The sequence below is a fragment of the Lepidochelys olivacea genome (genome assembly GCF_965140295.1).
Source record: "Lepidochelys olivacea isolate rLepOli2 genome assembly, chromosome: 3".
Taxonomy (NCBI): domain Eukaryota; kingdom Metazoa; phylum Chordata; order Testudines; family Cheloniidae; genus Lepidochelys; species Lepidochelys olivacea.
In genome coordinates this window covers 210,248,725-210,273,054 of record NC_140413.1, presented here as the reverse complement: position 1 = coordinate 210,273,054, position 24,330 = coordinate 210,248,725, and the positions used below count along the sequence as shown (strand labels likewise).

At 48.9% G+C, this 24,330-nt stretch overlaps 1 protein-coding gene across 1 annotated transcript in view; it reads left to right on the top strand.

Annotated features, from left to right (window-relative positions):
* The first annotated feature begins 5,491 nt into the window (after positions 1-5,491).
* The window catches only part of BCL2L11 (BCL2 like 11), a 50,966-nt gene continuing 32,127 nt past the window's right edge, over positions 5,492-24,330 (top strand). Inside the window, 3 exon segments of the mRNA XM_084622563.1 lie at positions 5,492-6,286; positions 6,289-6,354; positions 12,424-12,864. Coding sequence (XP_084478689.1) covers positions 6,184-6,286; positions 6,289-6,354; positions 12,424-12,864 — 610 coding nt within the window. The 5' untranslated portion in view covers positions 5,492-6,183.

Below are 24,330 nucleotides of genomic sequence, written 5' to 3'. Positions count from 1 at the left end.
GGCCACACTGCTACATTCGGCACACTAGCTAAATCAGAGCTAGCACGTGCTGTCTCCCCGCACTGGGAAACACACTTCCAGCTGCTGGGTGGATGTGCCTTCGTCAAACACACATTATTCGCTCACTGCAGAGGAACTGGATGAAATTCTCTGACCTGTGGTGTACAGGGGTCAGGCTAGATGAACCTGATGTCCCCTCTGGCTTTTAAATCTATGGGAAAAATCATCCTGCAGAAGGATTTCTCACCCATGGCTGAAATGCAACCACCTGGCGGGTGGGACAGCTGATTAACAGCCACATGGCAGCATTGCACAGGGATTGCTCACCCAGCCCTGAAACACAGCTGCCTCTGTGTTGCATTAGTACTCCTTGCTCAAGGCAATTCCCATTTACTTCAGTGGAAGAGTTTCTTGGCCAAGGAAATTGGGCCTTATGAGTCAAATTTTGCACTTTGTGACAGTGGTGTAAATCCAGATTAACAAAAACATATTTCCAGCAGTGTAACTGGGAGCAGAATTTGGCCCTGGCTGACTACACATTGCAATCAGTCATGAGACAAGAATGTTTGCAGAGATTGGCACAGTGGGCAAGAGGCACAGTAGCAGCATCCGCTTGGTGGTAAACGGTCTCCAGCACTGAGGGAGAACCAATGATGTGGTGGTTCCCAGCCTGCGATGGGGTTATGGGTGTGGTGTGGCACTTTCTAATAATGGCACACAGCCTGTAGGACAATACAGGCCGCAGCAATTCTAGCCCAGGGATAGTGGGGATGGGCAAACTGCCAGCCTCCTGCCCCCCCTCCCCCCACTCATGACATGCTCCCTTGGGCTGATGCCGGAGGGCAGAAAGTGGCGTGGCCCCAGGCTCCTTTTAAGCTGCCAGTTTCTCTTCATGCAGAGGGCCTGCCCTTTGCACACATGCAGCACAGCGGATCCAGTGAGGTGTCCCCACCAAATGTGAGTCCGCCTAGGGGACAGAGAAGGGGAAGCACCTGGGAGGGACGGAAGGGAAAATGGGAGAGGAAAAGTGGGGGAACAGGAGGGAAGGAGCAAGACAGAAGGGACAGCCACAGAAGGGAGAGCAAGAAGGTGGAAGAAATTGGGGAGGGAAGCGAAGAGGGATGATGTGGAGAGGAGGAGAGGATGGGGTAGCACAGATTAAAAAACAGGATTAAGAACAAAACCAATGAAAAATGCCTATCAAAGCTCTACCGAAACGACACAGGAAATAAGGAAAAGAGAAGAGAGGGAACAAATCCGTAACTCCCAGGGAAAAGGGGCAGGTAAAGGAAGAAACGAATCACCGGACACCATCTCTTCAGCGATACAGGCATGCAGGTAAGGGATTTCCCCGTCCCTGAAGAATCCTCCTGGGCTGCCTGCCCCCTCCCGGAGGGTAAGTAGTTAGAGGGAAGTCCCAGCTAGAAGCAGCAGTCCGTGCTGAGAAGACCAGAATGATCACACAGACAGGGCTCTGTACCACCAAGCCATATTGCAAACCTGGGACATCCCAAAGAAAAACAATACTCACGGGGTGGAGGAAGCATTTGGCTTCCCGATCATTGCCCTGTGAAAAACTAGAGCAGGCTTGTTCAGCAAAGCCCAGCCAGAGGTGGGCATGCTATGCAGATGCCATGTACTGCACATATGATGTGGGCCCTTCACTCTGTTTGCAGGGTAACAGTGGAACAGACTGTAATCACATATGCTGATGCTCTAGGGGCAACACTGGCCAAGGTGCCAGTGTCATATTGGCCCCCAGGGCTAGGAGTACAGCTGAAGAGCAGCTCAGCTCAGCAACTTTCCGAAGGCTCACATTATTCAGCACGTCTTAAGGGAGTTTCAAGACAGCTATGTGTGAGGGAGAAACCCTAGTGTTGTGGCTGTAAGGGGAACATTTGTGTTTGAGAGCACAGGTATAGCAAATATTGAAGAGTATTAATTAGGTTATACTGCATTATAGCTGTGTTGTTACTAAACTGTGAAGCTGCTCATAAACACTCAGTAGTCAATAACCCAAAACTTTTGTGAAGAAACACATAGGAACTTTCAGACTGGATCAGACCCAGGGTCCACCTAGTCCACTACCATGTCTCTGACAGTGGCCAGCACCAGATATTTTTCGGGAAGGTGCAAGAAACCCAGGGGTAGGAAGAAGTTGGGTAGTCTGCCTCCCATGGAGATCTCATCCCTTATAAAATATGTTAGCATTAACTATAACTCTGGATAGTCTTTTGATCCATGTAAAGTTGCTTTGAATCTTGCTAAATTATTGGCCTCAACAACATCCTGTGACAGTGAGTTCCGCAGTCCAATTACACGTTATGTAAAAAAGTCATTTCTTTTTATTAATTAGACACCTTTTAATTTCATTGAATGTCTCCTAGTTCCTGTATTACAACACAGGGAAAACAGAAGCTCCTGATCTGCCTTCTCTAGACCAACCACTATTTTATATACTGTTATCAAGTCCCCTCTTATTTGTTGCCTTTCTCAGATAAAAGTTATTGTGTTTTTCTGAACTTCTTTAATTCTGCAACATCCTGTTTGATATGGGGTGATCACTATTGCACATAATATTCCAGACGAGGGCATGCCATTGATTTATATAAGGACATTATAAAAATGTCCATATTATTCTGCATCCTGTTCCTTATACATCCTAACATCATGTTCTCATTATCAATATTGAACGTAATCTGCTATCATGTTGTCCCTTCATCTAGGTTGGCTAGGTCCTTCTGAACTCCCTCATTGACTCCTTTGAACTTGACTAACCTAAATAACTTGTTTCAGAGTGCAGCCCTGTTAGTCTGTATTCACAAAAAGAAAAGGAGGACTTGTGGCACCTTGGAGACTAACAAATTTATTTGAGCATAAGCTTTCATGAGCTACAGCTCACTTCATCGGATGTGTCACATGCAAATTTTGCTGCTTCACTGATCTCCCTCCCCTTCCAAATTGTTAATAAAAGTACAAATCAACACTGTATCTAATACAAAGCCTTGAGACCCCCCTCTTTTAACCTTTGGTTATAATGAACATTGGAGATTTATTCCTACTCTTTGTTTCCTGTCTCTTAGCTACCACTAACTTTGAGAGTGATGGTCCTTGCACTGAAATCTGTGGGATTAGGTTGTGGTTTAATTAGTCTATGGCTTTAGCCTAGTCATGTGACCTAGTTTAAGGTACCCCCACACAACACCTTTTTATGGGGCAACAGAGAGCTGTACCAGAACTCTTTTCATTTGTACCGTAGATGCCCCTGCAATCTACCCCTCATGTCATGAGCCAGCAGTTCTGATTCAGTTATTTATAATAACAAAAGTCATAATACCAGGTTTGTGTAAGACAGGAGTAAATTAGGGTCTAAAATGAGGTACCGCTCAGGCAGGCAGGGAGGATGAAGAGAGATGTATATAAGTGAGAGGGGAGGGGTTATACTCTTGCAGCCAAGAACAAGGCTCAGCATCGAATATGTGCTTGGAAGGCTCAATTGCTCTCTTTACCCCCTTGTAGCGCCACTAAAGTGGCACTAAGTGCAGATGAGCTATGTGATCTCAAGTATACAATTGGTTTGATTATAAATCCCTTTCACTCAAGCAAAACTCCTCCTTACTTGAAGTAAGTGGTTGATTGCATAAGAAATGTTGAATATGTCACAGTACACTTGAAAGAGGGGAGAAAAAGTGTCAGTTTAGCATTTTCTAACAAGGAGCTGACGAATATTAATAAATTAAGCTTCACAGCCCCTAAGTAAAGTGTAACTCTTTATTAACAGGGAGGTAGTACCTATCATCTCTGTTCTGCACACTGCCCTATGGAAACATGATGACTTACTAAAGGTCACACAGGAAGTATGTGCCAGAGCCTAGAACAAAATTTGGGGGTGAAATACTTGGAAGTCAATGGGAATTTTGCCACTGACTTTTATGGGGCAGGATTTCATCCAATTGTCCTGACCATCATTCTTGTGGCTTTAACCAAAGTACCAGCCTTCCCTTCTTTTTCTCCCCTCTTCCCCAACAATTTATTGTGATTATGAATAGCATAATCATGGGAAAATAGAAAAAGCAATGAAAATATTTTTTTCTAAAATGTACATAATCACATGTAGGAGTCAACATCTGTAACTCCTGCATATTGTATCCCTCTGCCTAGCAGATTAATGTTAGCAATAATACTGAACACTTAATACATTTGATTTATTAAGTGATTGGCATTTTAAAAGTTGAATGCGATAAATCTAGAGATAATAAGCAAAGAGATTTTAATAATGATTTGCACATTCACCACTCTGCATGCCTTAGCTTTACAATGAGCAAGATATACAGCATCAAAAATAAGACATATTCATATTCTTTTTGATTAGACATTTATTTTTTTCTAGTTAAATGTTTTGATTTAACTTTACCTGCATGCTAGTAGTGCATGAAACAGGTTTGGCTGGACTATGCTGTAAAGGAAGCTGTGGTCTTCAGTCCTCAACTGCAAAAGTGCACTTCTGAGATGCTTACCACAAAATAACATTATGATTGTACATGCAAATTGTATTGTAAATTAAGATTTTCCTTGTTAAATAAAAACTGCCTCAAGATGAACCTTTTTTCAGCTTATTAATATTAGAGCTGTTACATAAAACACTAACTCCAAAATTAAGTCTCATTCAAGTCCACGGTGAAAACATTATTGTGGGAAAATAACTCCAAAAAAGATGCATACATATTTCATTGTTTTCAAATATATAATATGCATTTGTTAAGGTTTGTATAGGGGAAGTTAAGAATCCCTGGGAAGTGAAATAGGGAATTTCTGCAGAAATTGTCAAGGTAGAAAGCAGCGTTAATAGGAAGCCCTGGATTCCTGACCACAAGGACCTTAAAACTAGTACTGAAATGTGTGTTCTGACCACCAACCCGTTCTCTCCATTCTCTCTGACTAGTTAGAAAGTGAAGCGTTTGAGTGAATTGTGACTTACTCCAAACTTAACTCACAAAGGGATTGTGGTAACGACTGAAAGCTGATAGAAGTCTGTATTCAAGCTTTCGATTTGATCTTCCTTTGCCTTTAAACTGAAATATCTTTGGAGCTTGTTTATAAAAGTGTTTGAAGTTTTTTTAATGTATATTTTTAGAACTGCGTTATGCAAAATATTCAAGGAAGGTAAAATTAGGCAGTTTACCATCCTTTCCCCCGTCCCAGATAAGTTTCCTCAAATAAATATAGATTGCTGAATGTTTTAGTTTAAAACAGTGACGTTATTTAAGAAGCGAATTTCATGGGCAAAGCGAAAATGTCCATGAACACACGTCTCCACAGCATCTCGTGCCGGCTTGGGAGCCTCCAGAACTCCGTGTTTGGTTTAGTAAGGCACCAGATCCGCGGAAGGAAGGATACTGACTTGGAGGTAGCTCGGCTTGTAGAAACGAGCCGCACCTCGCACGCAATGGCGGGGCTCCTGGGACTCGCAGCAGAGAGCGCTTTGAGCGTGAGTTCAGCTGTTTACAGGTCGCACCGCTTTCCCCCGGCTGCCAGAGCCGGGAGGCACGTGGGCATCTCCGCCTTGATGCAGAAGGAGCGTGGAGAGGACAGCCCGTAATCGTCCGACCCTTTGCTCTCGTCTTGCCCATGAAGGATTCATCGTCGACCGCAGTGCACATGAGGCTTCTGCAAGGGGATCCTGGCCCGGCAGAGGAGGATCGCCGCTCGGTCTGTTGCATCTGATGGGTGCCTGAAATGAGTCAGCCCCGTGGGGTCAGCTCCTAGCCCTTTTCGGGAAGCGCCGTGAAGACGAAAGGCAGCTGGAGTTTAACTCGAGAGCAGACACGAAGTCAGCTCAGGAAACCTAGACAGATCACGCGAGCCAATAACTAGGAGTGGCTGCAGCGCGGCTGTGCTACAGAAATCACACGCGAGTCTCCTGTCCAGAAGGCGAGCTGCTGTCGCAGACGGGTTGATGCCGAAATACGGGCTCGAACGGCCCGCGGACTCTCTTCTCCTGGCTCCCCCTTGGCCCCCTGCCTCTCACGAGCCCGTGCGGGAGGAGGCATGAGCACCCTCAGTTCCACGGAGGTGAGAAAACTCGGTTTCGGAGCCTGCCAGGTACCCACGTTAGAAGCCCGGGGGCGATCGCGACGGGGCAGGGCCGTTTCTTGTGTCTGTCGAAGGCACAAAGCCTAGTGGATGAACGAGACGCGTTGCGAGGGTTTGGCCAGGGGCGGGAGCTCGGCTTGGTTGCTGCGTCGGGTCGCTTCTCTCCACAGTGCCCGGAGGAAGAGCCCGGCGCCCGGCTGCGGCGAGACTCTCCCCTCGCCGGGGGGATTTCACGGGCACCTGGCGCTGGTCCGCGAGCAGGTGAGTGGCGGATTGCCCCGGCGGAGCGCGGCCGCGCTCGGGGGAGGCGGACGGAGGCGCCCAGCGGGCTCAGGCCGGTTCGCCGTGGAGGTCGCGTCCAGCTCAGCTGCACCCTCCAGGGCGCACGGCGGGGCCCGCCGCGGCGATTCGCATGAGCGGGGCGCCTCCGTTTGTTCTCTGGCAGACTTCGGGGAGCGGGGCGCAGGATCCCTTCCCACGCCCCCTCTCCCGGCTCCGGTGTCTCGCACCCGCCGGGCGCACAGCGATTTCTGGCAGGTTGTCTGACACCCACTCCGGAGTCACGGAGGGCGCGCAGCGTTCATGGCCCAGCTCGGCGCAGTCTGGGTTTTCCCGTGTCCAAAGCTCGTCCGCGGGGCTGGCGGCTCCCCGGCGGCTTCGTGCAGCCTTCGCACCGCGGTACGCCGGCGATGGTTTCCTGCGGGAAACTCCAGCGCAGGCGAGCTCGGCGCAGGACAGAGAGCGGGCAGGGCACGGCTGCCTCGGGGCTGGAGCGGGCTCATCCCGGTACGTTTGTTTCGAGCTCGCCACCAGCGCCTGGCTGGCCCCGCGCCGGAGCGGAGATGCACCGCCGCCGGCCGAGTCTCAGCGCCGAGCTCTCTGTCCCGCGCAGGATTTCTCCTCCCCTTGCTCAGACGGGTTTGAGCCCGGTGTATCCCCGGCTGCCGCTGCTCTTCGGGGCGCGCATTCTCCGCGTCGTGTGCGCGGGCCCTGTAGCGTCTAGAGGGCGAAGGGATTGTCCCGGCGCAAGGAAGCAGAGAGCCCGCAGGGAGCGAGGGGTGCATGGCCCTCTCCGGGCGCTGCGGCGAGCTGTCTGTGATCACTGCGTCCCCCCGCCACTGCTCTGGTCCTGCCACGCGCGCAGTCTGGACGGTCTGACCTGGCCACTCAGCCGGCACAGAGCCCTCCCCAGGCAGCGATCTGACCCGTCCACACGGCGGGGTCTGGATTGCCCAGACAGCCGGCACAGAGCCCTCCCAAGGTACCGATCTGACCCGTCCACACGGCGGGGTCTGGATTGCCCAGACAGCCGGCACAGAGCCCTCCCCAGGTGCCGATCTGACCCCTCCCCAGGTACCGATTTGACCCGTCCACACAGCCCGGTCTGGATTGCCCAGACAGCCGGCACAGAGCCCTCCCCAGGTACCAGTCTGACCCGCCCACAGGGCTGGCACCAGGCGGTCTAACGCCTCCACAGGGCCGGGTCTGGCTCTGGCCTGTCCACACAGCAGGCACAGACCCGTCCACGCAGATGGTCTAACCTGTCCACACAACGGGGTCTGGCGTGTCCACAGGGCCGGCCCAGACTCCTGCACAGGTACCGGCCCACGCCGGATCTGGCCTGTCCACACAGAGGGCTTCGACCTGTCCACAGCGCCGGGTCTGGCCCCGGCAGTCCAGCGCCCAGGCCTCCCCGCGCCAGCGGGTCCCGCTGGCCTGTAGGGGGCTCGCCGCCCAGGAGCCGGGCTCCGCCATGCGGGCTGAGCCGGGCTCCTGGCTGCGGAGCGGGCGGGCTCTGGGGGCTCACCTCCCCAGGAGCTGTGAGCGATCCCCGCCTCCTGTGGACACGGTCCTCTCCCAGCCGCTGGCGGGGGGCGCTGGGCAGTGGCGGGCAGGGAGGCCTGTGTGTGGTGGGGCGCCGGGCAGTTGTGGTGCGGGGGGGACTCTGCCCATAGGGTTTGTGGAGGTGTCTCTGGGCGGGGGGGGGGGCTGCTCACAGGGGCTCGGTGGGGGGTGTCCCCGGGCAGGGGGGGGCTGCACACAGCGGGTTAGCCGCGGGCGGGGGGGGTCTCTGGGCGGGGGCGGGGGCTGCACACAGCGGGTTAGCCCCGGGCGGGGGGGGGGGTTTCTGGGCGCGGGGGGGGGCTGCACACAGCGGGTTAGCCCCGGGCGGGGGGGGTTTCTGGGCGGGGGGGGGGCTGCACACAGGGGTTAGCCGCGGGCGGGGGGCGTCTCTGGGCGCGGGGGGTGGGCTGCACACAGGGGGTTAGCCGCGGGCGGGGGGGGTCTCTGGGCGCGGGGGGGGGCTGCACACAGGGGTTAGCCGCGGGCGGGGGGGGTCTCTGGGCGCGGGGGGGGGCTGCACACAGCGGGTTAGCCGCGGGCGGGGGGGGGGTTTCTGGGCGCGGGGGGGGGGCTGCACACAGCGGGTTAGCCCCGGGCGGGGGGGGGTTTCTGGGCGCGGGGGGGGGCTGCACACAGGGGGTTAGCCGCGGGCGGGGGGTGTCTCTGGGCGGGGGGGGGGGCTGCACACAGGGGTTAGCCGCGGGCGGGGGGTGTCTCTGGGCGGGGGGGGGGCTGCACACAGCGGGTTAGCCGCGGGCGGGGGGGGTCTCTGGGCGCGGGGGGGGGCTGCACACAGCGGGTTAGCCGCGGGCGGGGGGGGTCTCTGGACGCGGGGGGGGCTGCACACAGCGGGTTAGCCGCGGGCGGGGGTTGTCTCTGGGCGCGGGGGGGCTGCACACAGCGGGTTAGCCGCGGGCGGGGGGGTCTCTGGGTGCGGGGGGGGGCTGCACACAGCGGGTTAGCCGCGGGCGGGCGGGAGAGGGAGGGGGGTCTCTGGGCGCGGGGGGGGGCTGCACACAGCGGGTTAGCCGCGGGGGGGGGTCTCTGGGTGCGGGGGAGGGCTGCACACAGCGGGTTAGCCGCGGGCGGGGGGTGTCTCTGGGTGCGGGGGGGGGCTGCACACAGCGGGTTAGCCGCGGGGGGGGTGTCTCTGGGTGCGGGGGGGGGCTGCACACAGCGGGTTAGCCGCGGGCGGGCGGGAGAGGTGGGGGGTCTCTGGGCGCGGGGGGGCTGCACACAGCGGGTTAGCCGCGGGGGGGGGCTGCACACAGCGGGTTAGCCGCGGGCGGGGGGGGTCTCTGGACGCGGGGGGGGCTGCACACAGCGGGTTAGCCGCGGGCGGGGGGTGTCTCTGGGCGCGGGGGGGCTGCACACAGCGGGTTAGCCGCGGGCGGGGGGGTCTCTGGGCGCGGGGGGAGGCTGCACACAGCGGGTTAGCCGCGGGGGGGGTGTCTCTGGGTGCGGGGGGGGGCTGCACACAGCGGGTTAGCCGCGGGCGGGCGGGAGAGGGGGGGGTCTCTGGGCGCGGGCGCGGCGGGGCCCGCCCCTGAGGGAAGAGGCGCGCGGGCGGCAGGGCCCGTGCGCGCCCGGCTGCCGTTTGTCAACAGTGGCCTCGCGCGGGGCGGGGCGGGGCCGCCCCCGGCGCGCGGGGATTGGCGGCCCGGCGCGCGGGGCCCTGCGTGCGGGGCGGGGGCGCCCTGCCCGGCGGGCGGCAGAGGCAGTCAGCGAGCGCAGCCGAGCGGGCGCAGGGCCGGGGTCCCGCGGGGCAGGGCGCGTGAGGCGGCGGCGGGCGCGGGGGGCGGCCCCCCGGCGCGGGGAGGGGGGGTCCGGTTTTGTTTCTCGGGCGAGGAGGCGGGCGCCGAAACGGTGAGTGGGTCGGGGCCGGGGTCTCGGCGCTGCCCCCGCGGCTCCTTTGTGTGGCCGCCGTCCCCGGCCGGCTCGCCCGCCTCCCTTTGTTGGGCCCCGCCTCGGTCCCCCGGCGCGGGCCGGCCGGGACTGGGGGGGGGGGAGGTCAGAGCCGGCGGGGGGGCTGCGGCTGCCTCGGCTCGGGTCGGGGTCGGCGCCGGCGCGGCAGCAGGAAGTGGTGCGGGGCCGGAGCCTTGTCCCCGGGCGAGTCTGCAGCCTTATGTACAGGCCCCCCCGCCCCCCCAACAACAACAAACCCGCGGCTGAGTCGGGAGTGCGGCGGTGTAGGAAGTGCGGCGCTGGATCCCCGCAGACCTTGTGTCCTGGGGCTCTGGTTGCGGGATTGGGCTGGGGGGGGCCGGCAGGGAGTGGGGGCTGTCGTTGCGGGTTTGGGCTGGGGGGCCCGGCAGGGAGTGGGGGCTGTCGTTGCGGGTTTGGGCTGGGGGGCCCGGCAGGGAGTGGGGGCTGTCGTTGCGGGTTTGGGCTGGGGGGCCCGGCAGGGAGTGGGGGCTGTCGTTGCGGGTTTGGGCTGGGGGGCCCGGCAGGGAGTGGGGGCTGTCGTTGCGGGTTTGGGCTGGGGGGCCCGGCAGGGAGTGGGGGCTGTCGTTGCGGGTTTGGGCTGGGGGGGGCCGGCAGGGAGTGGGGGCTGTCGTTGCGGGTTTGGGCTGGGGGGCCCGGCAGGGAGTGGGGGCTGTCGTTGCGGGTTTGGGCTGGGGGGCCCGGCAGGGAGTGGGGGCTGTCGTTGCGGGTTTGGGCTGGGGGGGGCCGGCAGGGAGTGGGGGCTGTCGTTGCGGGTTTGGGCTGGGGGGCCCCGGCAGGGAGTGGGGGCTGTCGTTGCGGGTTTGGGCTGGGGGGCCCGGCAGGGAGTGGGGGCTGTCGTTGCGGGTTTGGGCTGGGGGGCCCGGCAGGGAGTGGGGGCTGTCGTTGCGGGTTTGGGCTGGGGGGCCCGGCAGGGAGTGGGGGCTGTCGTTGCGGGTTTGGGCTGGGGGGCCCGGCAGGGAGTGGGGGCTGTCGTTGCGGGTTTGGGCTGGGGGGCCCGGCAGGGAGTGGGGGCTGTCGTTGCGGGTTTGGGCTGGGGGGCCCGGCAGGGAGTGGGGGCTGTCGTTGCGGGTTTGGGCTGGGGGGCCCGGCAGGGAGTGGGGGCTGTCGTTGCGGGTTTGGGCTGGGGGGCCCGGCAGGGAGTGGGGGCTCTGGTTGCGGGTTTGGGCTGGGGGGCCCGGCAGGGAGTGGGGGCTCTGGTTGCGGGTTTGGGCTGGGGGGCCCGGCAGGGAGTGGGGGCTCTGGTTGCGGGTTTGGGCTGGGGGGCCCGGCAGGGAGTGGGGGCTCTGGTTGCGGGTTTGGGCTGGGGGGCCCGGCAGGGAGTGGGGGCTGTCGTTGCGGGTTTGGGCTGGGGGGCCCGGCAGGGAGTGGGGGCTCTGGTTGCGGGTTTGGGCTGGGGGGCCCGGCAGGGAGTGGGGGCTCTGGTTGCGGGATTGGGCTGGGGGGGCCGGCAGGGAGTGGGGGCTGTCGTTGCGGGATTGGGCTGGGGGGGCCCCGGCAGGGAGTGGGGGCTGTCGTTGCGGGTTTGGGCTGGGGGGGCCGGCAGGGAGTGGGGGCTGTCGTTGCGGGTTTGGGCTGGGGGGGCCCGGCAGGGAGTGGGGGCTGTCGTTGCGGGATTGGGCTGGGGGGCCCGGCAGGGAGTGGGGGCTCTGGTTGCGGGTTTGGGCTGGGGGGCCCGGCAGGGAGTGGGGGCTGTCGTTGCGGGTTTGGGCTGGGGGGGCCGGCAGGGAGTGGGGGCTGTCTCTCTGGGGGTATTTGTCACTACCCGCTATTGCTTTGTTTGGGTGGGGAAGTGGCCGTGTTGTTCGAGCTGACGTTTTACTACTCCCCTCTCCCTCGCAGTTGGGAGTCGGAAGGCGGATTTGTTGAGTTAGCATTAAAAGGGTGAGGAGGGGGGTGAACGAGAGCCAGCCCTGTGCAATCTACAAACTCTATTGTGACGCACTTACTACAACTGATTGCTGCTGCCAAACCTCCTCCAGACTTGCTGTGATCAGCACATTAGATAGAACAATGGGGCTGGAACAGGGAACATGGCCAGGAGGCTCTGCACAATCACTGCAAATACTCCTCACTCTTGCATTTCAGCACAGTATCCGATTCTTTTATTTAATCACTTGGGGAAATCAGAGCTTATTGCTCTTTTTTTAAAATTAACAGACTCAAAACTTCATATAGATTTGGAGCATAACTGGAACACAATGGCCTGGCTGATAAATTTCACTTTAAAACCCAATTCCTTTTGTTTGGACAAAGACTTCTCACAAGTTATACTTTTGATGCAGGTATCCTAGGAGGGGCGGAAACAGTGGACAGGAAACTACCCATAGATCTGATAGCAGTTGATTGTATTGGGGGGGGGGGGGGAAGTGAGTACTTAAAAAGCTAGAAGAATGTATGCTGAAAAGCATATGCCATACTACTAGAATTCTAACAATATAAATAAGGACTTTGAGAAAGTATTGCAAAACTTATTAGATATTATAGTATTATAATAAAACGTAGAGCGCTTTCTCATAATGTCTTCCTCTTCCTTTGCAGGAAAAAAAGACCAAATGGCAAAGCAACCTTCTGATCTAAATTCAGAGTGCAACAGAGAAGGTGGACAGTTTCAGTCAACTGAAAGGCCAAGTCAGCCTCAGCATCTTAGACCTGGGGCCCCTACCTCTATACAAACACAGTATCAAGGTAATCATTCAGGTGAGGGGGACTTCGCCCAGCAGCCCTCAGGGAGCTCTTCGCCCAGCAGCCCTCAGGGACCATTTGCACCACCCAGTAGCCCCAGTCCATTTGCTACCAGATCCCCACTTTTCATCTTTGTAAGAAGATCCTCACTGCTGTCTAGATCCTCCAGTGGGTATTTCTCTTTCGACACAGACAGGAGTCCTGCGCCTATGAGTTGCGACAAGTCCACGCAGACTCCAAGTCCCCCTTGTCAAGCCTTTAATCATTATCTAAGTGCAATGGGTAAGCAAGATCATGGTAAGAAACCTTTTAGCTCATGGTTTATGTTTTTCAATAGGTTCTGAATACCCCTGTGGACATTGTATTACTTTCAACAACTCAATGTTAATATTGAGGCAGCCAGCAAATTTTTCAATAAGAACAAAATACTGTATATTATACAGTGACATCGGGCTGAGCTATTAAACAACAAAAGTAAAATTGAAAACTGCCTTATATTTTACAAACTGATTGGGTCAGATTTAAATCCAGTGAACATTTCCTAATGAATTGGAAAGTGGTCCAAGTATCCCTCCTGCCTTTGATTTTTCACAGCACATGGAATGTATTATGGTAAATTAAATATTTTGGATTGTTTGTCTGATACAAAGTCTATAAGGGGCTAGTTCTTTTTATTTGAAATAACTTGTGACCTTACAATGGAGATTTGTCTGTCCAACTAAGCAAGTTGCAATGGAGAGAGGGGCTAAAATATAGAGGCCACATTGCTTAGTATAATAAACATAATCTTGGTAGCAAACACTGGAATATAGCACTAAGATTGGAGAGATGTTTCCATTACTACAAATTCTTAGCTGTTTCCTGATGATCTGGCTAATCAGAATACTGGGAGGAAGAGATGTTTACAAACCAACTCTCTTCAGTTTCTATTGTCTCTTGTTTTCTGGAGTTTTAAAGTTGTCTGTAGATATCCATCTTGGGCTGAAATTTGCTGGACTGAACCGGCATTTTTTTTTACACACGTTATGCAGGGAATCTGTACAGATTTAAAAAATAATAGGAAGAAAATATATTTTAAATTTTCTGATTTCCAACATGTTTATGAAATGTTATTTTGATATACTTTGCAGCTTCATGCTTAGACAATACTTTACTACATCAATTATTTCCAAAAATACATGTAAGGTGAACCACAGTATTTGACTAACATAGTTTGTATACTTGCATAGTAATTATGAAATACTTGACTAAAATTTAAGATTTTTAGTTGTAACGTACATGGATGAGATGGGAAGCTTAAAGGGTCTTTGTATGCCTGTCTGGAAAGTGCCCATCAATATGATGTCTGAACATGGTCCCATTTGGGTGAGTCTTCTGAGACACTCTGCAACATTTCCCTGGCAGATAGTGAATTTGATGTTTGCCACAGGAGTCTGTAAAAGGCAGGTGGGTAGGGTGTGAGACTGAGTTATCTAAGTTAGGAGTGGAGAGAAGACTACTAGATGTGTATTTTCCCAAGTGAGGAGCTTTCCATCCCTTTGTAGGAGTCCAGAGGACCATCTCTCTTCCCCCTCATCTTTCAAAGTTTCTTTCTAGAGTCCACCTTCTAGTTAGGAAAGAGGGGCTAGGACTACTTTTGGAGTGGTAGCTGTTTCATGTACTCTGTATGTGCCCGCTAGTGTATTTTCCACTCCATGCCTCTGATGAAGTGGGTTTTAGCCCACAAAAGGTTATGCCCAAATAAATTTGTTAGTCTCTAAGATGTCCCAAGGACTGCTCATTGTTAGGACTACTTTGGATCCTGTGGTACTCCTCCTTAATCCACTGCAGGGGTTGGTCTTGACTGCCTGTTACTTATGACAAGGCATGTGGGGGTGAGACTTTTTCCCCAAAGCCAACTAGAGGACTCAGCTGCTTGCTTCCCATCAAAATTAATGGGGGTTTTGTAACTAAGTGTCTTGGACAGCTTTGAAAATCTTACCTGTAGAGTGTTGGGTTTGGGTTTCTGTTTTTTTTTAAAAATGTGTCTTAAGGACCAGTTTGAGATTACGAAACAATTCTTGTGACTTTAGGTAACGTCTGAATCCACACCTCCCGAGGTGAAAAAAAGACAATTGTAGTAAGCAACTTGTAACATCTGTCCCACTTTCCTTATATTACAGATGAGGGTAGAGAGGTTAAAGTAAGCTAAAAAGAGTCAGTTTTCTAAGGAACCAATCCTAAAGTCTGTATGTTCAAATCTCAGTGGAAATGGGGAACATCTAGTCCTGAGAATGGTTTAATTATTCCTATTGATAATGGTTTTTGGTGAATAACAAATGCCAACTTAAGCTTTCCGTGATCAAAACATTTTGGTAGTTGTGGTTACAGCTGCAAAGTACTTACTATACTATTCCCTTAGGAAAGATTTTCTGGCATTATTGCAGTAATTGCAGCTTAATGCAAGTTTCACAATCTTACTGAGAGAGCATACATGGTATTACTAGACAAAAGGAACTAGAGTTCTTGAAATAAACATTGCTTATAGCGCATGTAAAGCTATAGTTTAGCAGTGAACAACATTCTTTTTGTGTTCACGAACGAAACTCAAGTCCTGTCTTTAATTTCAGAAGAGTAATTTTTTTTTCACCCATGTAAAATGTGCTTTAAAAACTTTGTAAATAATTATTGTACTGAAATCTTTCTTATACTATTGTTACTATGGGCACCATCCTAAACATTAAATTGTCAGAAATTGAGTAGAAACTGCTGAGGGAATTTAAATAGGAACCCTGGACATTTTCAAACATGACTAGAATAAAAATGTGAAGTTGTAAAGACATTTTATTCTACCCCAGGGACTGTGCTTTCCATGGAAGGACTTACTGATTGGTTTTACAATGCGTATTGAGACTTCTTGTAGAGAGAAGAGATCATAATCTCTGAAATGTGGCCATAAGGGCTTGAACCTGCAGTCCTTGTAAAGACAAAAATCCCCCTGGACTCAATAGGAATTTTACTCATATAGGGACTGTAGAATTGAGCCCTTAACATTTTGAATGCCTGACTTTTATGAAACTTTGAAAATGAGATGAACTTAATACAGTGGAATCCAGGTGAAAACGGGGTGGATTGATTTAAATCAGAGCAATTTCAGTCTGATATTGAAATCATGATTTAAATCGTCAAGTAGAAAGCCTCACTTTAATTCATCAATTTAATCAACTTTTCCATTTGTACTTCAGTTATCTTTTAAAGAAAGGTGCACTTTCATTGGTTGATACAGCCATTAAAACATGTTGATTTACAACTGAATAGAACCTTTACACTAGATTTGGTACATTGTTTTGTTTCCTAGGCATGTACTCTATAACTATATATATTTAAGCCATTACATAGCTTAATATTTTCAGATTCTTATTAATTGTAAATTTTTAGTACGTAGGAGAATAATGAATGCTATATTGCTTATTTACTATTACTTTGTGCCATATTTATAAGCTTGACCTCAAAAGTTGGAAGTTTTTGACATGATTTTTTTTATATAGAAAAGCAGCCTTTAACTCAACGTTTTTGGAAGAGGCTCATGTTCAGTATATTTTTTATTTAATTTTTAAAGACATTATAATCAGTTTAGGCCTTAACACATTTTGTATTAAGTTCAGATTTCATTTTAAACAAGCTTACATTTAAAAAGAAAAGCTCAAAATAATTTATATAACATTTTTTAAAAAAACCTGTTTTTTTATTCACCCCCTCAAATCATTGATTTTTATCCACCCAGGGGAAAATAGTTTAATAGATTCCAAGACCAGAAGGGACTGTTTCGATTATCTGTCCTGTATAATACAGGCCATTGAATTTCCCCAAAATAATTCCTGGAGCAAATCTTTTAGAAACCCATCCAGTCTTGATTTAAAAAAAAAAAAAAATTAGTTGTGGAGAATCCACTGTGAAGCTCGCTAAATTGTTCTAATGGTTAATTACTCAGTGTTAAAAAATCGAACACCTTGTTTCTAGTCTAAATCTGTGTAACTTGAACGTCCAACCATTGGATCATGTTGTTTCTTTCTCTGCTAGACTGAAGAGCCCACTATTAAATATTTTTGTTCCCTATGTAGATACTTATAGACTGTGATTAAGTCACCTCTTAACCTTCTCTTTGTTAAGCTACATAGATTAACCTCCTTGAGTCTTTAGCCTGTAAGGCACATTTTCTAATTCTTTAATCATTCTGATTGCTCTTCTCGGAATTCTCTCCAAATTATCAACATCCTTCTTAAATTTAACTGAATATATTCTTGACTATCAGGCCAGTGGCCAGAATCAGCTATACTTTATAAATGTAAAATTTTATGAACTGTTTCTTTTATAAAGTAACTTCATATCTCTATAATATTTATAAAATTGATTTTATGATAGAGGAAATGAAATGCAGGTTAAGGGTCCAATGAATGGCCATAGCAGTGTGGGTCACCCCTTGGGTAGTTTATGGTAGGTATATATTCACAAGCAAAAAAAATTAAGGGTGAAAGTGGAGTCCCAGCTAGTGCCTGAAAATACTACTACTTTCTTTATAGCACTTCCCCTCCTTTTGAAAACAAACTCAAGCCCCCCACAATGTTCGAATGACTGAGCAGTAAAAGGAAGCTAATCCTTCATTGCTGACCATCCCCGAATACCTACCTACCTAACCTTAGCTTTGCTCTGTTGCTTTGGCAGTATGCTGTTGGATGTATGGTGTTGGTTTTATATATTGTATGTAGTAAGGGTTTTGAAAGGAGTACCCAGGGTTCTTTAGGGTACACTAAATTGTATCAGAATTCTTGGTGAAAAATGTTTGTGTGAATTATCTTTTTGGTGTTATAAAATGTCCTGATTGTATAGTGCAGGTTTATGTAAGTGTTCATAGACTTTGTAAGGCACAAATCCTGCAAAAACATAAGTATGTGTTTTTAATGTTGAATACACAAATAGTCCCATTGAAGTCAGTGGGATTATGCACTGTGAGTAAAATTAAGCATATGCATAACTCTTGGAGGACTCTGACCCCAAATTATATTTTTCACTGCAGTGTTTAGCACCAACATTATTGTCCTTAAGTGAGTTATAGTGTATGTGTTGGTGTCAGTGGCATTTTGGAAGTTGATCCCTGGAATAGGAAAGAGAAGGTTATAATTCCTAGCAGTTTATTTGGAAGTTTCTGTATATTTTTCAGGGGCACTTTTAAGGGTAGATGTGCCTTTTTCCTGTATATTTCAATGTGGGATTTATGTTATAAAGCTGTTTGTCATGTAATTCTTCCACCAAGACAAAAGTACTCAGAACAACAACAACAGAAATCACACTAGAACGTACTACTCCTCAGCAAGGCCAATAAAACAAATTAGGAATTTTTAGGCCAACCCAGTTTGTAGATGAGTTGAGGGAAAGTAAGCTTTTCCTGCCATTGGCTTACTTCAAATATTTTTAAGGGTGAGGTTCTGTCATGTGTCTCTTAGAGCCACCATGATGCAGAACTTGCAACTCAGGCAGAGTGTGAGGCTAAGGTGGGTTTAAGGCCAACTTTACACTTTCTAGACTCTGGGCTGCTGCAGAGGCTGGAATGACTTTCAGGGGGACAGATCTGAGAGTCGCTCTAATTTTCAGTGTACCCACCACAGGCTACTAATGTTCTGCTCCACAGCATGTCACCTGAAAATCCCCATACTTGGTGCAGGCTCTTCTCCCATCCCTAATATGTCCCCTCCTGTCCCCAACACCCCTCCTACGCCAGAGCTTGCTGGTGGTCCTCCGAAAGCAATTTATAGCTTCTATCTTCCTCAGTTCATGCACCTGGGAAATTCTCCACCAGCCAGTTCTGGAGCACCTGCAGAGTCCCTTTACCTGGTGTACAGGGACCAGAGCAGGGGTGAGGTTCACATCCCATTGTTTCAGTTATTTTTTCTGTTGATTTCTTCCCCTCCTCCCCTCTCCCCCTGCGATGTTCTTGCGGGTAGCTAACAGAGCATCATATAAGTGAGTGACACACAGTGAATGGTTATGCTAGATACCTACATTTCCCAGGTGGTTTTAGGCACTTCATTTTAAGTCCAATGTGTCAATAATTTTATAAGAAAGAGACATGTCTGACAGTAATAGATACCGTCTCATACCTTTTATATTTTCTGTTCATATCTTTGTTGGGGGGGGTAATAAACTTACAATCAAGGGTGTGATGTACAAAGCAAATTAATTCAGAAGATAACTCAATAAGTAATATTGCTTTACATTTTCTTCATTGTTGAACATTCTGTGTATTGGCAAACACTGAGTACAAGTCTAATACAGACTGACAGTGTTCCAGTGATAGACTGAGTCTGCTCCACCAGTTACAGCCAGAACGGGCTCAACATTTTGAGAGTCCAACACCTAGCCAACTGCCCAAGCAATGAAACAAAATTTTATGATGCACGGTCGAAAATTGCAGTTACATCTAATAGCAGCAAGGTCAGGCCCCTTAGTTTGTGTTAAACAGATTTTTTTTTTTCATATCTGCAAAGAGTGCAGTTTGGTATAACACATGCCTGTATCCAGGCTGAAGTTTATTAATACAGCAGTCATCCCTGTTTTCTGCCACATTACTCTATTGTTATGATTGAAGAAATGTTTGGAAGTATTGTAGGGCAATCTAAAATGTTCCACACCTTGATTTGCTGTGAATGGTCAAAGAAGATTAGATAGCCTGTTATCCCAAATGGACAGACCTTCAAGTTCTTTAACTGGTGATCTCAGTATTGCTTTATTCATTTTTAGTGACTCAAGTACAACTGAGATTATGGGACCTAAAGGGTATGTGTGTAATGGAGAAGCTTGGCAAGGAATGCAGAGGGGACCTCAAACTCCCCACCCCTCACAGGGAAGAAATTATTATGAGGGTTATGTCTGCAACCTTAAATTTAAGATGATTAGCATTGCCATTATGACCTATGTGAAGGGTAATATGAACCCTTAAAATTGTAAGACAAAGACCAAGACACGATTTTTCATTTAAAACTTTTAAAAGTATTCCTAAAATGAGAGATCTATAATGGTCTTTAGGCAGTAAAAGACGCTGAGGTTACAAGCTTTAACCAAGTCATGGCACAAGTACAGTTAATAAGGGTTTTATGCAAAAAGGTTGTATATTTCAGAGAGTGAATAATGAAGATACAGCCATGACTTTATCTAGCTGTATGAGGACAATGAAAGAATTCTGTGAAGATGATAAAAGATTGGAGTGGATGGGGAAAGGAATACTTGGATTATATAAACTTAATAAAGTGTTTAGGTAATGGGGGAACCGGAGGGAAATCAGGTTTTATTTGGACTTCACAGATGTGAAATTAAATCTTTTTTTTGTAAATGACACATTCAGATGAAAGGAGTCACCAGCTGTTCAGTTCATTCCCTCTGAAGCATCTGGCACTAGCCACTGTCGGCAGACAGGCTAGTGGGCTGGATGAACCATTAGTCTGACCCAATATGGTGGTTCTCATGTTCACTATTTTGGGGCTATATTCTCTATGGTTCCATGTACTTTCTTTGAAGAAATGGCATTCCTTAAGGATACTACGGTCTTGACATGCTATCAGAGACCAGATTACTCTCAACAGGGCTGTGGTACAGGTAATCCTGTCTGTCTGTACTTTAAACCTTAGAGCCAGCTTTTGCTCTCTGAGTTTTCACGTCCTGTTAAAGCATATGCTTTAAGCTACTTGTTTTTCCTCTTATTGTGAATGCAGCTTCCTCTTTGCTGCTTGGGTACCAGCAAGGGGAGCGTTCAAAGAGGGTGTACTTGCTCTTAGTTCTAGTGCCACTGTGGCTTCCAGCAGCCAGGAAAGTCCTGGTCAGCCCTTACATCCTTGGCATGGAGCTTGCTTTGTGAGGATGGCACTTGGGCTGTCCATTTGGCATGTAGGAGCTGGGAGGGGTTGGAGCATGCTCAGTGCAGGTGGAATCTTTGGAGAATTTAGCTGCCAACTAACAAGTCTCTACTGGGCAGGTAAACATGAGATTTTTCAGAGGCTTATAACTTGGGCCAAATTTGGATTGTATTTCATGGGGATGGCCTAAGGCATGTCCCTGACACCAGGCAGCCTCTCCCCATACCAAATTTAAATTCCCTCCTACAGAGTGTGAAAGTGCTAGAGCTTCTCAGTTGTAAGAATTATTTTAACATGAGCAAAACAACAAATATTTCCCTAATCTCTCATTCTGGGAAACAGCAGATCCAATTAGCTGAAACTTTATTTTAAAAAAAGAAATCTGCCTGAGCACATGCAGGGTGAAATACTTCAACCTGAGCAGTTAAAGATGGGCAAAACTGTAAGCAACTGAAAACAGGGTCCCATAATGGAACGTGTGAGGCAACCCTTACCTAACAGCACTGTTACCTGTGCTGCCAGTAATCTATTATGGATGTGCTGTTTACAGATGGGTTATTGTTCCCTTTATAGTTTTGCTGCACAGAACCTAATGTTTCGTGGGAATGAGTTATTGCTGTGAAGCTTTTTCTGTCTGTAGATATATTTAGATTTTTCAGAAGTATAGGATAAAACTTCTTGCCTGGCAAGCCATTCAAAATGCCCTACTAAAAATTAGAAAAAATTAAATTTTTTATTCACTGCAAATTTCAAAGTGGAATACTCTGTAAACTCAAAATTCAGGCACACAGTAGGTTGCTTTTCGCATTTAAAATTCATACTTTGGTTTTGAAATAAAAATTAACAATCTTTATCTGATTGGATTTCCTCCAGCTTCATAGCAATTAAATGTTAAATTATTAAGCAGTTAGCACTTTAAATTTAGAGTGCGGAGTGCTTAACTGAGTTCCAGAACTATAGGATCTGTGGGGTAGATTTGTGTATCTGTCCACTTATATGGTCTGTATTACCATATCTGCTCCAGGATTGATCAGAGGTATACTGAGCAATGCAAGGTGTGCTCTAGTGCCACAGGCACCAACTTTTGTCGGTGGTCTGAGCACCTCCCAACTACTTAAAATTAGGAACAAGATTTTTTTCCTTCCCAGCTGTAGGAGCAGAAGCTTGATTAGTTTTATAGGGTGTCTGTGAGTGGGTGGGAGAGTGGGTGTGTTTGGGTGTCTGAAGAACTTACGGAGGGAAAGCAAGTTAGAAGTGAATTTTTCTCATACGTGGTCAGTTCACTTGTCAAGAACTGGAATGGGCTATTGGGCTGACTGGCTATTCAGGACCATAGAGGCAGCCAGTTGGTCATAATCCTTGATGCCAGATGAAGCTCTCCATATATAAGTCTGGTGACTGATTCACAGCTCCACCAAGGTGATCTGTTTCCGTAGTAACAGCCTCTTGTGAGCTCCATATTCTTCAGCAGATCCTTGGACAGCTCCTCACCCTTAGACGTCATAAAAGGTCTCTCCAAAGACTCAGCACCAGTCCTTAGAACTGAGCCTGCAATACTCTCCTGTGAGTTCCAGAAGTAGAATTGTCATGGGCTATTCTGTAGTATTTACTTTAATATCTGTACATATAGAGCCACAGTGATCATCCGTTCACTTTAAAGGGCAATTGTTTCAATATGTGCTATTTTTTTAAACCAAGAAAATAGTGCCCGGTACCCTGTGAAATGTTGCAGGTATGAATTATTAAATATGTTAAGATCAGCACCTTCTTGTTGCATTAGTTTGTCACACTTCCTCCCAGTGAGCTCCTTCTCCAAAGTGGATAGTGTCACATGCCATCCCTTTGAGAGAACAGCCCGTGTTTTTGCTCGTTCGTCCAGCTGCAGTTCAGTGTATCCCGTGGTTTACTGCATTCCCAAAGACGTGAGAGAGAGAGAAATCCAAGAGATGCCCCACTGGAATGCCTAGGTATCCTTGGCTGTCTCAGGTTCATAGCCAAAGACCTAAGAAGGTCTTTGTCATTTTGGAGACATTCCTATTTGTGTAACTGTAGTCTCTCGTTGGGAGATAGAACCATGGACCTGCCCTTTGAGATGAGAATTTCGGAGTTGCAGACCGTAATGGTTAACTCATCTTATACCCCCTTTTCCACCCTTCTGAAGACAAGGTGCTTTTTGGCAACATCGCATTTTTTTGACCAGTATTAATTTGGCCTTTCATCTCAGATGGCCCCCTACTCTGTTTCTTTGTCCATAGCTACCCTGGGAAACTCAAGTTGTGTGCCTTGTATGTGAAAAGAGCTCTTAGTTACTAGTTATGGTAAAGTAGACCATTTTGCTTACTATTTATTTAGCAGGGTTCTTCACCAAGGACCTCATTGTTAACTAGTCTTCTACAGTGGAGACTTCAGGAATCCGATTATAGGTTTACTTATCCCTCAGCCACACTGACACTTCCGACTCCCTACTACTTTGGAGCCTAGTTGCATATTGGGCTTCTGAAGATAATGATCTGAAGGATAGTTAAATGCAGGATGAATTATTTATACCTTCAGTCTGTGAAATGTATGTCTCTGAGCACACTTGGGTGAGCCCGAACTGCCAACTGTTGCTTCAAAAAAATTTCCAATGCTGCATGGCTAAGAACGCAACTCCAACACTGCTGTTATGTGGAGGGAATGTGTTTGGGAAGCAGGACTTACTTAGGATAGGTAACTCCTTATTAGCAGATTAAAAAGCCTTTTAGATTCTGCTTTCATGAGCCACAGGCCGGGCTAACTCTGAATTCACTGCATATGCACAAGTAGGGGACTGATAGGAGGATGGGAAGAGTTTTTTATATAGGCGTTTTTGAATGCCTTTAATAGGGACGTGGTTTCTATTTTTGGTTTATGTATTTGTACATGCACCTCGCTATTCAGATTGACTCATTTATTAAATTTGAAATAAATACACTTTGGTTAAAAAGTAAGGGCACATATCTTTACAGGTTCAACAGAACTTCCTCGTCTGTACATTGCATGTATAACAAAGGCTAGTTTCATATTGATATTCATTGTTTGCAAACACAGCTACAAGACCAAAAACAAACAAACAAACAAAAGGTAAGAGCAGGAACACTGATGTCACCAAGACTGAAGATGTGTTTTTAAAGTATTCATGTATCTGGCTGAGAGATTTCAAAGGGTTAAGTTAGCAAGTTGATAGAAGTACTTTTATAGCTTTGTTGCCTGGGATCTGATAAATGCAAATGGACAGCAAACTCTGAGAGCTTAAGCATTCAGGCACTGGCAGTGTTTCATAAGATTTATTGTTTGTAGTGTTACATTATACCAGTTGTTTTTAAACACTGTCCTAAATTAAGGTGACTGCTTGGGATTGTAATGCACATGTTGCATCAAGCAAAGGGAATCTTAATAGATTTTCCAAAATGTTAATGGCAAAACTTTTCTCTCCTTTCCTCGGTAACTTTCATTTAATTTCCCAGACACTAGAGCAGTGGTGTCAAACCTCTTCAGCCTGAGGGCCAAACACATTATTTCAGAAAGGTCAGGGAGCCACAGTCAATACTTTGTGGCATGTTTTCTTCCCTGTTCTGCTCCGACTTCACTATTCATGCCCCTCCAAGTTCCCCTGCTGGGATTATCTCCATATGTGGGAAGTCTCCAGTGAATGTAAAGCTGGCATAGTCAGTTGCTACATCTCCCTTGGTTGGAGCACATTACAGTCTAGCTTCCTGTACATAGCTGGTGTACATCCCTTAGTAGACCACTGAGTTGGCGTTACTTAAAGCAGCCCTACTTTGGGCTGGAGAAGAAAATTGGGAACCGGTAACTGGCCATTGGGTCTTAGTTTCTCCTCTTCTGGGCTGCCCTGGGTGGC